The sequence below is a fragment of the Salvelinus alpinus genome, chromosome 27 (genome assembly GCF_045679555.1).
Source record: "Salvelinus alpinus chromosome 27, SLU_Salpinus.1, whole genome shotgun sequence".
In the NCBI taxonomy this organism is placed as follows: Eukaryota; Metazoa; Chordata; class Actinopteri; order Salmoniformes; family Salmonidae; genus Salvelinus; species Salvelinus alpinus.
This window is the reverse complement of record NC_092112.1, coordinates 8,739,939-8,753,180: the sequence shown is the minus strand read 5'-3', so window position 1 is coordinate 8,753,180 and position 13,242 is coordinate 8,739,939. Positions and strand designations below refer to the sequence as shown.

Here is a 13,242-nt window from a genome sequence, read left to right as displayed (position 1 = left end):
AAGGCCTGATTCAACCAAATCTCCTCTGAACAGTTGATGTTGAGATGTGTCTGTTACTTGAAATAAACGCTCTGTGAAGCGTTTATTTGTGCTGCAATTTTTGAGGCTGGTAGCTGTAATAAACTTATCCTCTGCAGCAGAGGTAACTCTGGGTATTCCTTATCTGTGGCGGTCCTCATGAGAGCCAGTTTCATCATAGCGCTTGATGGTTTTCGTGACGGCACTTGAAGAAACTTCCAAAGTTCTTAAAATGTTCTGCATTGACTGACCTTAATGTCTTAAAGCAGGGGTGGGCAATTCCAGTCCTCGAGGGCTTGATTGGTGTCACCGTTTTACCCCCAGCCCCAGCTAACACACCAATAATCACCTAATCATGATCTTCAGTTTAGAATGCAATTTCATTAATCAGCTGTGTTTGCTAGGGATGGAGAAAAAGTGTGCCACCAATCAGGCCGCCGAGGACTGGAGTTGCCCACCCCTGTCTTAAAGTAATGATGGACTGTCGTTTCTCTTTGCTTATTTGAGCTGTTCTTGCCGTAATATGGACTTGGTCTTTTACCAAATAGGGCTATCTTCTGTATACCAGCCCTACCTTGTCACAACACAACTAATTGGCTCAAACGCATTAAGAAGGAAAGAATTTCCACAAATTAACTTCCAGGTGACTACCTCATGAAGCTGGTTGAGAGAATACCAAGAGGGTGGCTACTTTGAAGAATCTCAAATATAAAATATATTTGGATTTGTTTAACACTTTTTTGGTTACTACATGATTCCATAATGTGTTATTTCATTGTTTTGATGTAAAAATAAAGAAAAACCCTGGAATCAGTAGATGTGTCCAAACTTTTGTCTGGTACTGTACATCAGTAAACTAAAGAGTAGCCAGTTTCTGCTCTGCTTGCTTTTACAACTCGGTGAAAGAGCGTAACACATACACACTGAACTATGCTCTTCTGTGCTGGTCCAGCCATCCTTCCAGAAGCTTTGCCTTCACACAGCCTGACAGCCTTTGGTCCTTCTACCATGTTTCTGCCATGTGGTCCAGCCAACCACTCTGAGGCATACGCATGGTTCTAAAGCACACCGTTGCTGTTTTTTGTATCACATTGCAATGATAAAACAAAAAATGCAATTTCAGAATTTGGGAGGGACATGACACCCCCATCGCTCGTGAAAGTTGCGCCCCTGGGTGGTATAATCACATCCTAAAGTGAACAACAAAAATGTTTCGCTTTATGAAATTGCAGTTTCTACTTCATCTAAAACCCCAATATATTGTATTCCTGTGGTATTTATGCTGACTGAGGAACACACACACACACACACACACACACACACACACGGTTGAGTAATTTCTGAATGCAATAGAAAGAGACCCTGGAAAGAGACGCTGTTTCCCTGCAACACATTGCCTGTACTAGTGATAGATCCATAGCAGGTATGAAAGTCTTTAATAGGGACACTATGAAGACATAATTGCAGCACTGTTGGAAAATAGTTACTGTAGTGGCCATTTAAAGAGATCTAGAGGTCTGTACAAGTCATTTAATACGGCAGGCTAGTGGACTTTGTAAGTCCCAGTACAGAGGTAAGGATGAGAGGTATAAGATGGGCAAGTACATTTTCAGTTTACTGTTGAACTCTACCAAGTCAAGATTACATTAAATCCATTGTGTATGATATTTGCATAGCTGTTAGGTAGCATAAAGTAACTCAATATTGGTGAAGGTCAGCTTAGATAAACTACAGAGTTAAATAGACAAATTGAACTCTGTTCCAGAGGAAAAACAAGACAACGTGGATGTTTTGGAGTCTGATAACTCTGAGGAGGACTTTGGGAAAGAAGCACTCGAGGAAAAAGCTAAATCACCTTTCAGTGAGTGGTTTGAAAAAAATCAGGAAGCAGGCCCTCGAAGATATTGTCCATTGCGCTGATAAAAAAAAACAGTACTATGGACAAAAGTTTATAAACTAATTTCCTTCCTGTAATCCCAATCTGGTTTGACTTTATGACAGGACATTTACAGAGATTCTCATCAGTATCCTACAAAATAAAGTCAGAATCAAAAAAGCACAGCAGTGAGTGAGGCTATGTTTAAAAATACTAAAATGTTATACTTTGAATATAAAAAACATAGATCAGATGAGTGTATAACTAAATTGCACCCTTTGATTATAGTTTATGAGAGAGTCCTCTGTATAAAAATCCAGAAGAAGCTATCAAAAAAAGAATTGACACAGCCACAACCCATAGAAACATGGCGGAAACATGGCGGAAACATAGTAGAAACATGGCAGAAACATGGTAGAAACATGGCAGAAACATGGTAGAAACATGGCAGAAACATGGTAGAAACATGGCAGAAACATGGTAGAAACATGGCAGAAACATGGTAGAAACATGGTAGAAACATGGCAGAAACATGGTAGAAACATGGTAGAAACATGGTGGAAACATGGTAGAAACATGGCAGAAACATGGCAGAAACATGGTATAAACATGGCAGAAACATGGTAGAAACATGGCAGAAACATGGCAGAAACATGGCCGAAACATGGTAGAAACATGGTGGAAACATGGTAGAAACATGGCAGAAACATGGTAGAAACATGGCGGAAACATGGCGGAAACATGGCGGAAACATGGCAGAAACATGGTAGAAACATGGTCGAAACATGGCCGAAACATGGTAGAAACATGGCCGAAACATGGCCGAAACATGGCCGAAACATGGTAGAAACATAGCAGAAACATGGTAGAAACATGGCCGAAACATGGTAGAAACATGGTAGAAACATGGCAGAAACATGGTAGACACATGGCAGAAACATGGCCGAAACATGGTCGAAACATGTCCGAAACATGGCCGAAACATGGCAGAAACATGGCCGAAACATGGTAGAAACATAGCAGAAACATGGCAGAAACATGGTCGAAACATGGCAGAAACATGGCAAAAACATGGCAGAAACATGGTAGAAACATGGCAGAAACATGGCAGAAACATGGTCGAAACATGGTCGAAACATGGCTGAAACATGGTAGAAACATGGTAGAAACATGGTAGAAACATAGCAGAAACATGGTAGAAACATGGCAGAAACATGGTCGAAACATGGCCGAAACATGGTAGAAACATAGCAGAAACATGGCAAAAACATGGTAGAAACATGGCAGAAACATGGCAGAAACATGGCAGAAAACAAACCGGCCACCTAAGCTCCCCCGTAGGTCTTCTCAAGGTCCATCTGCTAAGAAATCCAAAATAGTTTCCCTGAATAACAACCCATGCAAGAAGCATAAAACCGGAGGCCCAGTTTAATAAACCTGATGCACAGAAAGATCTAGAATCCCTCCAGTATTCAGTGAGTGTAGCTATTGGAAATGTTGGTACGTTTCCAAAAACAAGCTGTTGCCTCAACTGATCCATACAGTCATTTTTACATTTACAGGCAGTGAAATATATTTTCATTATGAATAAAACTCAGCTTAAAAATAACTTTACTGTTCTACTTCAGTCTGCAAGTTGGAGTCCAGGCTACACCTTTCAACACGCCTAATTTTATTTTGATTAATAAAACTATACTGAACAAAAATATAAACGCAACATGCAACAACTTCAAAGGTTTTACTGAGTTACAGTTGTGGTATCACAGGAGGTCTGGGTAATAAAGGGGAGGTACGTGAGGCGACGTTGGCTCCCTCTGCTGGGAATACGGGAGCTGGGCACCCCGACATGGACAGCTCTAAGTGGAGGTAATTAGAGGAAAGTGCCAACCAGCCGTGGAGGCCAAATAAAAGGAGAACGGGGAGAGACCGACACCAAGTCACAGTAGAGAAGAAGGACCGAGGCAAACCGAAGTGATTTTCTTTGTTATATTTAATTTCTGTTTTAGTGAAGTTGTTTTTGCGGACTAAAGCCTCCATGTCTCTGTGTCAATCTCTGCACGCTCAATCCAACACCTCGCGGTTTACCACACAGTTCATATAAGGAAATCAGTCAATTGGGTCTCCCCAGTGGCACAGCCTCTATCATCTCAGTGCTAGAGGTGTCACTACAGACCCTGGTTTGATTCCAGGCTGTAACACAACCGGACGTGATTGGGAGTCCGATAGAGCGGCACACAATTGGCCCAGTGTCGTCCGGGTTGGGGTTTGGCCAGGGTAGGCCATCATTGTAAATAAGAATTTGTTCTTAACTGACTTGCCAAGTTATATAAAGGTAAGAAAATAATAATAATAAATTGCGCAGGTGCACCTTGTGCAGGGGGCAATAAAAGGCCACTCTAAAATGTGCAGTTTTGTCACACAGCCATTTATGTCTCAAGGTTTGAGGGAGCATCCAATTGGCATGCTGAATGCAGGAATGTTCACCAGAGCTGTTGCCAGAGAATTGAATGTTCATTTCTCCACCATAAGCCGCCTCCAACGTCGTTTTAGAGAATTTGCTCCACCCTCATGGAGTCTGTTTCTGACCGTTTGAGCAGACACATGCACATTTGTGGCCTGCTGGAGGTCATTTTGCAGGGCTCTGGCAGTGCTCCTCCTTGCACAAAGGCGGAGGTAGCGGTCCTGCTGCTGGGTTGTTGCCCTCCTACGGCCTCCTCCACGTCTCCTGATGTACTGGCCTGTCTCCTGGTAGCGCCTCCATGCTCTGGACACTACGCTGACAGACACAGCAAACCTTCTTGCCACAGCTCGCATTGATGTGCCATCCTGGATGAGCTGCACTACCTGAGCCACTTGTGTGGGTTGTAGACTCCGTCTCATGCTACCACTAGAGTGAAAGCACCGCCAGCATTCAAAAGTGACCAAAACATCAGCCAGGAAGCATAGGAACTGAGAAGTGGTCTGTGGTCACCACCTGCAGAACCACTCCTTTATTGGGGGTGTCTTGCTAATTGCCTATAATTTCCACCTTTTGTCTATTCCATTTGCACAACAGCATGTGAAATTTATTGTCAATCAGTGTTGCTTCCTAAGTGGACAGTTTGATTTCACAGAAGTGTGATTGACTTGGAGTTACATTGTGTAAGTGTTCCCTTTATTTTTTTGAGCAGTGTATATAACAACATTCAACGCTTGTTTTAGCATGATCTAGTCCAATTGTGGCATGATACCACTATTTTTATCCGTTTGCGTCAGTTTCAATGGGGGACTTTTATTTTGAAGGCGAACCGCCGATTCCACTATTGTTGCTCACGGCAATGTTCTCAACACACTGGTATGATTGAGAGAGTGAAAACAAGCACTGATGTGTTACATTTGTTGCCTCTTTCTGCGTCTTGAAGTTATCAGGTTTAGGTTTCATTGGTTCATAGGTTTCATTGGTTCATTGGTTTCATTGGTTGGCGAGCAAGCAGTTCAGGAAACAGACCAAATGTGATACAAATCCCAAGAAAACGGACTACATTGTAGCCGTTAAGCAATAATGTAACCAATATGTATCAAATCGCTCTTCAAGAAGCGTTGCGACAGTCCGCTGGTCCAAACCATTTTTTGGTAGAGGGGACCACATTTTTTTTTAGACATTACAAAACAACAATGTGCCAATTTTTTAAAAGGAATTTCCACGAATAATATACATGTATTTTAATCTGTAGGCAAGACATACATAACATAGGCTATATATTATGTTTTCTAACAACAGCTGCAAATCACTTACGTAAATTATTTCTTCATCGTTTTCTGACCCCTCTACTGTAATGGTATATTTCAGAGTGTCGGGATGGTCAGATGACGGTGAATTTGAGAACAATCATCTGGCAGCTTCCAAAATCAATTGAAATGTTTTCTTAATAACAAAATTATTTTAGATTAAATTGTTTAAAAAATTATGAAATTAGGTATTTTGGCCATGCAGGCCTGTCCATTTTCTTTGTTTTGAAGGCAAGAAACAAAGAAACATGGTTAATGAATAATGAATAATGCAACACCCCGTGTATATTGTATTGGTGTACAAATATTTTGGATATGAGATCCTGTTTATAGGCTGGGCTCTGCAAAAAGGTCGGACAATTTGTAACGCTATGAAGCACTGGCTGCTTTCAAACACACACGGATTGGTTTTCTTTATTTTTTTATCGTCTCAGTCTTATTGATTATTCGTTCATGTGAAAAGACTGATAACCTGATAATAGAACTAGCAATACCGGATGTCCCCACGTTACCATACTGTGATTTAACCAATCCAGGTCTTGTAGAGATCAGACAATGATACAAAGGAAACGAAACAAGGAAACACGCGAGTGTATTAAGGAAGCGTCCGTGATTTTAGTCGCTTACAGTCACATGTTTATCTTGTATAGATCATATGACTATCGCGTTCAAAAATGACAGCTGGATCCAGCCAGCAGAATGCAGCAGTGGTCTTATTAATCATTCATTTATATTTATATGGGGGTTATCAACTGACTGAGTTACAGGTAAGGGTCTGCTTCAGCTCTATGCTATACAGGAATGCTGCGCAGCGCCATAACCTGTTATTTACATTGTAACTGCTGCTAGTAGGCAGCACTCAGAAGTGTTGTTACATTGCAACGGCTGCTACACTCAAGAGTATAGTTGTTACATTGTTTATACACTCGGATGTGTTACATTGTATTGTTACATTGTAACTACCATTCTACTTGGCTACACTCATTGTTGTTATTGTAATTTACATCTTGACCTGTTTCATTGGGCGCTACGTCATCTTCACGGGGTCTTGCCCCACTAGGGAATGGACATCTGCAGTGTTTGTAACGGCAATATGGAGAAGAGCCGGTCTCTAGGCATAGATCGCATTTAGTTTGGGAGATTGCAAAATATGACCTTTTCTTTCAAGACAGGATAAATATATTGTTTCCGGTGATAATATAACATGTTTTGTTTTAGTTACTTTTTTCTCAACTTGTTTCTCTAACTTTATAGCAAGTCAAGCTAGCTTACAGTGCAGAGCTAAAAGCTACGCTAAGTTGAAAATACCACTGTAGCTAACGTTAGCGACCTCCGCCTAATAAATATCATAAAAACAAACGACATTAGGGTCACAATAAACTAAAACTGGAGGCAAAAGTAATATAATCAAATTGGCTTAACAGCCAATGTGTATTATTTAACATGACTATTAAAATGGTACTTATATGAATGGGTAATTGTTTACAAGTTACTAGCTATCCCATAAAGCCAACACCGAAAACCACATATTTTCATCTTCTGTAGTTTGGTAACCTCCTGTTCTTCTACGGACTGTCTGGACTGAAGATGTCGTAAAGTGGCATCCATCTCGCACACAGATCTTTCAACCACAACTGGGCGGTGTGATTCCACTCCGTTGTGGACGTCCCCATTGAAATGCATGATATCCGGCGCCTTGTTCACATTAGCATGTTATGCCGGATGAAATTAATTTCAATGGGGACGTCCACAACGGAGTGGAATCGCAACGCCCCATTGCAGTCGAAGGCTCCGTTGTGATGCGGATGCCACATACATTGACATTTTAAAAACTTTACGTAATCTTCAGTAGAAGAACTAGATGAAAATATGTGGTTTTGGTGGTGGCTTTATGGGATATCTAGCACCTTGAAAACCATAACGAATTCCTATAAGTACTATTTGAATAGTTATGTTCAGTGACGTGTATTCAATGATGCCAAGTGAATCCAGGCTTCCCCAAAAAATTCACCAAGAAAAAACTAAATAATTTATCGTTTGTCTCTATGTTTCATAATTTTCCTTCAATATCCAAGAGGGTGAATGTATCTTACCGAAGAAACCGAGCGAAACAGCGCCCCTCTGTCTCTGTATGTGTAGGCCATCTATTCGATGCTGTCTGGCCTAAAAAAGTATGACATTGTTTGCCGCCCCCGATAATTGAATGCAAGGGAAGCCAGTGAGTATTTCGCCTCCCTTGATTAAAAAAAAGGTATAAAATAGCCAATCAGCGTTGAGCTAAAGTGAGTGAGCTCAACTGTGAATGGTCGTGACACACCCCCCCCAAAAAATGTGTCAAGGGAAGCCAGTTTGGATTTGGCTTCACTCCTATCAGATCCCATTCATACGTCATTGACAGAAACAACTTAAATTGTTGCATCTCATTGTGTTATTGTCATCCGGTGGCTAGTTAGCGAGCTAAAATTGTCCCTTTTCTAAATTAGCCATGGATGGAGAAAGGGACTTTGACTTGTGGTTTTACCTAATTCTCCGTATTGGCCAATGATTATAATGGCAATTCTGATCCAACCATTAATTCATACATTGTGCCCCTGGCCTGAGAGGATGGAAGTTCAATATGTAGCTAGATGTAGAAGGCTAATGTTAACTAGCTAACGTTGCCCATGAATGGAAGTTAGGCTAGCGAGCAAGCATTTTAGCCAGGTAGCCAGGGACAACAAATACTATAATAAAATGTAATGTATGACAGTCATAGACCGTTTGGTCAACATGAAAGTGAGGAGGATGGCATTTCTCTACAAGTAGATGTGAGTCAACATGTTCTTTTATTTGCACACCACACCACACACAGAAATCAGAACCATGGACAGCCACATCGTATTTAGCTTATGATGATTGGACTAAATTGTTTTCAGTATCTTTTTAGTTGTCAATGTATTAGACTAAGCGTAAGTGATTTGATGATGTTGAAATGGTGCTGGAATAGTGGAGGCAGCTCCAGTTTTCTTTGCGACTTGCAGTAACTCTCCATGGTTATAAATCAATAAATATTCTGGCTGGGCTTCCCCAGTGATTTTACCCACACACCACTACTGGTAATGTTAAATAATACACATAGGCTGTTAAGCCAATTTAATGTTGCCTTCCGTTGGTGATGGTAATGGCGTTTGTTTTAATTATTAGGTGGAGGTCACTAGCTACATTGGCACTTTCAACCTAGCCTAGCTTTTAGCTAGCTACAGTGGTACCTTCAACCTAGCCTAGCTTTTAGCTAGCTACAGTGGTACCTTCAACCTAGCCTAGATTTTAGCTAGCTACAGTGGTACCTTCAACCTAGCCTAGCTTTTAGCTAACTACAGTGGTACCTTCAACCTAGCCTTTAGCTAGCTACAGTGGTACCTTCAACTTAGCCTAGCTTTTAGCTAGCTACAGTGGTACTTTCAACCTAGCCTAGCTTTTAGCTAGCTACAGTGGTAACTTCAACCTAGCTTAGCTTTAAGCTAGCTAGCTGCTCTGCAGTGCAAGCTAGCTTGACTTGCTATAAAGTTAGAGAAACAAGTTGAGGAAAATGTAACTAAACAAAACATGTTTTATTATCACCTGAAACAATATATGTATCCTATCTTGAATGAAAAGGTCATTTTGCAATGTCCCAAAATAAATGCGATCTCTAACGAGACACGGGGGCGACCGGGAGCCTAGTGGTTAGAGTGTTGGGCCATTAACCGAAAGGTTGGTGGATCAAATCCCCGAGCTGACAAGGTAAAAATCTGTCGTTCTGCCCCTGAACAACGCAGTTAACCCACTGTTCCTAGGCTGTCATTGTAAATAAGAATCTGTTCTTAACTGACCTGCCTAGTTAAATAAAAAACACAGCATCTCCTCCATATTGCGTTACAAACACTACACGTGTCGGTTCAGAAGCGGTTGCAGGACTCCGTGAAGATGACCTACGGCGTAATGAAATACGTTACGATGTAAACGGGGTATAAATAACTGTCTGCTGCTAGCCTGCCTGCTACATTGACAGAGATTTGTTGCTTGAAATTGTTTTTTTTTCTTAATCAGTTGTTGATGTTGATAAAGGCGTTGTGAATTTCTCTATATTGTGAATTTCTGCGGAACAAACAGATATGCCACCTCTGCAACGGAACAGTGCAGAATAGCACCGCGCTGGGCCGGTTCTGTTCCGCATCTGCGGGCTTGATTGACGGATGCTGCTGCCTGCTGCGAAAAGAAAACACCAGCAATGCTGACTACGTCATCGGGTAGGAAATTGTGCTTTGACAACACCAGGCTTTGTTTTGTAACCTTTGGCAGTTCCAGTGAATTGCCCATAGGACAAAATACTCAATGATTATTCACTTGATGTAATGATGTAATAACACATTTAGCAACATTCAACAACTATAATAACATGTAACAACTGTTTAGTAAAATATACCAACTGATTACTTGTCTTGTAGCCAATGTCTTATTGTCATTATCTTACATTATGTTGTTTATTTCCCCTAAAAACGTTATTTATCCCACTCTGTTTTCTCACTCAGGTTGGACCTATCAAATTGTTCTCTAAGTCATGTCGAGGACCTTCAAGAGGCATCAACAGCTGCAATGATGTATGTTAAACAGACCGTTTACATTTAGGCTACAAACATGATCAGTTTGTTCATGTTTTTATATAGCCTGTGGTACTTTCTCTCTTCTTCCACAGAGATATCTCACTGAACCCCATAGTTCAACTGAACAATTCACTGTTTCAAGGCTTCATCCAGCTGGATAACCTGTAAGTACAACTCACTGAGCTGTGTTACCAAGTCCAACCTTGCAATGCACATTTTAATGTCCAATCAGTTCCTTATTAGAATAGAATTCACACATTTTAATGAGCCTATATCCTTTCTGTAAGGATTCTGCCTGTCAACCTGGCCTGTCCAGGAGGCAATGCATCATGGAATAAAGTGGAGGTCAAAGGGGAGACACGTCACTGTGAAGGACAGAAGGACATCTGCAACCAGACTGGACATCTGTGTAAGTCTCTGTCAAGGTTTTGTTTTTGTTGCATGATCCTTGTTGTTGTGTTTAATAAAGAAGTAGCCTAGTAGTTGAAAAGACAAAAACAAAGTGAGCACCCCACCACTGTTTTGGTAAATAGAAAGATGGGGCTGTGGGGAAATGGAACCACTCTCAAATTCATACACAATCGATATCAAATTATAGTTTTAACCACATTTTGAGGCAATACAGTGTTTCTTTGCAATAACTTTGTTTACTATCATTGGAGAAAAAGAAAAAAAACATATATTTTGTTCTAATGACGGCCAAAGTTGAACAAAGCTAATGAGGCATTTTATAAGTTATATTCTTCAATAATCAGTGTGCTGTATGTCATTAATTTAAGAAGTCCAAAAATGTATGTGCCAATTACAGATTCCCCCCTTTTAAACTCACGTTGGGAAATTAAAATGTCCGCGTCAACTTAGCTGTGATTCTGAATACAGTGATCTGGCATCAATATTATAGTTGGCATTGTGGATCGTTACCGACATAATATCTGTTAATAAAGTATCATAGAGACTATGCTTTTCCCACATAACATTGCTTCTGAGCAAGGCATTTAACCCAATGTTCCCCGGGCGCCGAAGACGTGGATGTCGATTAAGGCAGCCCCCCCCCCCCCCCCCCCCTGCATCTCTCTAACTCAGAAGGGTCGGGTTAAATGCTTAAGACACATTTCAGTTGAATGCATTCAGTTGTACAACTGACTAGGTATTCCCCTTTTCACCCCCTTCTACAGCGTTGAATTGCCCTGAGAACTCCCTCTGTGCAGCGTACGGGCCGGGCTTCTTTGAGTGTAGCTGTGTGGACGACTTCCATGGATACAAGTGTCTTCGAGAGGTCTGTTAGTACACCACATCATCCATGTACTAGTTATTGTCAAGACAATGGCTTTAACTTTTATCATCAACAACATTCATTCATATCCAATCTCTGATTGTTGAAGACGGAATGAGCGTTAATTGCCGCGTTAATTCACAGCCTTTCAAACAAAACCCCATTGTGGCGTATGTGCTATGGTAACACTGAGTCACATTGTTGTTGTCCGTCTCTGTTGTTGACAGGGGAAGTTCCCTATAATCCAGGTGTTCGGGCTTCTAGGGGCCTCTACAGTCCTGGTCTCCATCCTGCTATGGGTCACCCAGAGACGCAAGGTCAAATCTGTCTGAGGTTCTACCCACTCCTCTGGTCTGAGGCCTGGCCCTGGGACTCTATGGTTGGAAAACACTTGTTTTCCCAGTGATTCTGACATGAAGAGACAAGGGGGAAAATATGTGAACATTTTAAAACTGACTTTAGCGTGGACAGTCAAGTGTATTCTAATGGAGACGGTTGTATCATTGCTCTGGACCTTTATAATTTTAATCATCTGTTTTGATGGGGTTGTTAAAATCTTTGTTTTTATCGCCACAGATGTTGCAATTGTTGTAGCCTTCAAAAAAAAACCTTGCAGCCATTTGTCTAGATCAACATGAAATCTAAGAGATTGTGATGCAAGACAATACATGACCATCACTTTATTATGGCCTACAGTATATGTGCCAAATCATGTTTATAAAAAGTTTACTAAGATGCTTGGGGCCAGTTTCCCGGACATAGACTAAGCCTCGTACAGCACCAAAACATTTATTTCAATAGAGATTCTCCGTCGAGCATGTTTTTAGTCCAGAACTACGGTTAATCTGTGTCTGGGAAACCGGCCCTAGTATAACGTTGCATTAGCCCCCCCCCCCCCTCATTTTTGGGAAAACTGATATATCAAGATATCGGTTGATTATATACATTATAGGGAGACAAACACATTGTTTGCAGAGAGTACTGCAAATGTTGAATTGTTGTATGTACAGATTGTTCTTATAATACATTATTGCTGTTGTTTGCATTTTGTATTTCATCTTGGATTAAAGAAGATATTATATACTGACAATATAGATATGATATACTGACAATATACTGTCTATTGAACAAAAATATAAACGTGAACATGTAAAGTGTTGGTCCCATGTTTCATGAGCTGAAATAAAAGATCCCAGAAATGTCCATACGCACAAAAAGCTTATTTCTCTCAAATGTTGTGCACAAATTTGTTTACATCCCTGTTAGTGAGCATTTCTCCTTTGCCAATATAATCCATCCACCTGACAGGTGTGGCATATCAAGAAGCTGATTAAACAGCATGATCATTACACAGGTGCACCTTGTGCTGGGGAAAATAAAAGGCCACTCAAATATGCAGTTTTGTCACACAACACAATGCCACAGATGTCTCAAGTTTTGAGGGAGCGTGCAATTGGCATGCTGACTGCAGGAATGTCCACCAGAGCTGTTGCCAGAGAATTTAATGATAATTTCTCTACCATAAGCCGCCTCCAACGTCATTTTAGAGAAGTTGGCAGTACGTCCAACCGGTCTCACAACCACAGACCACGTGTCACCACGCCATCCCAGGACCTCCACATCCGGCTTCTTCACCTGTGGGATTGTCTGAGACCAGCTACCCGGATAGTTGATGAAACAGGAGT

General features: G+C 41.1%; 1 protein-coding gene across 1 annotated transcript; it reads left to right on the top strand.

Annotated features, from left to right (window-relative positions):
- Positions 1–6,212: 6,212 nt before the first annotated feature.
- LOC139556685 (all-trans retinoic acid-induced differentiation factor-like) lies at positions 6,213–12,760 on the top strand. Its single transcript, XM_071370927.1, has 7 exons — positions 6,213–6,429; positions 9,794–9,930; positions 10,213–10,281; positions 10,377–10,448; positions 10,572–10,693; positions 11,460–11,560; positions 11,785–12,760. Exons 1-7 carry the CDS (start codon positions 6,337–6,339, stop codon positions 11,887–11,889), a joined length of 699 nt encoding a protein of 232 aa, XP_071227028.1. The 5' UTR covers positions 6,213–6,336; the 3' UTR covers positions 11,890–12,760.
- Positions 12,761–13,242: the final 482 nt, after the last annotated feature.

Excerpts from the sequence above, each read along its gene's own strand:
- LOC139556685 (XM_071370927.1), top strand. The coding sequence starts at position 6,337 with ATGACAGCTGGATCCAGCCAGCAGAATGCAGCAGTGGTCTTATTAATC. Across the intron at positions 9,931-10,212 it reads AATGCTGACTACGTCATCGG|GTTGGACCTATCAAATTGTT; the intron begins GTAGGAAATTGT and ends TTTCTCACTCAG. Across the intron at positions 11,561-11,784 it reads GATACAAGTGTCTTCGAGAG|GGGAAGTTCCCTATAATCCA; the intron begins GTCTGTTAGTAC and ends TGTTGTTGACAG.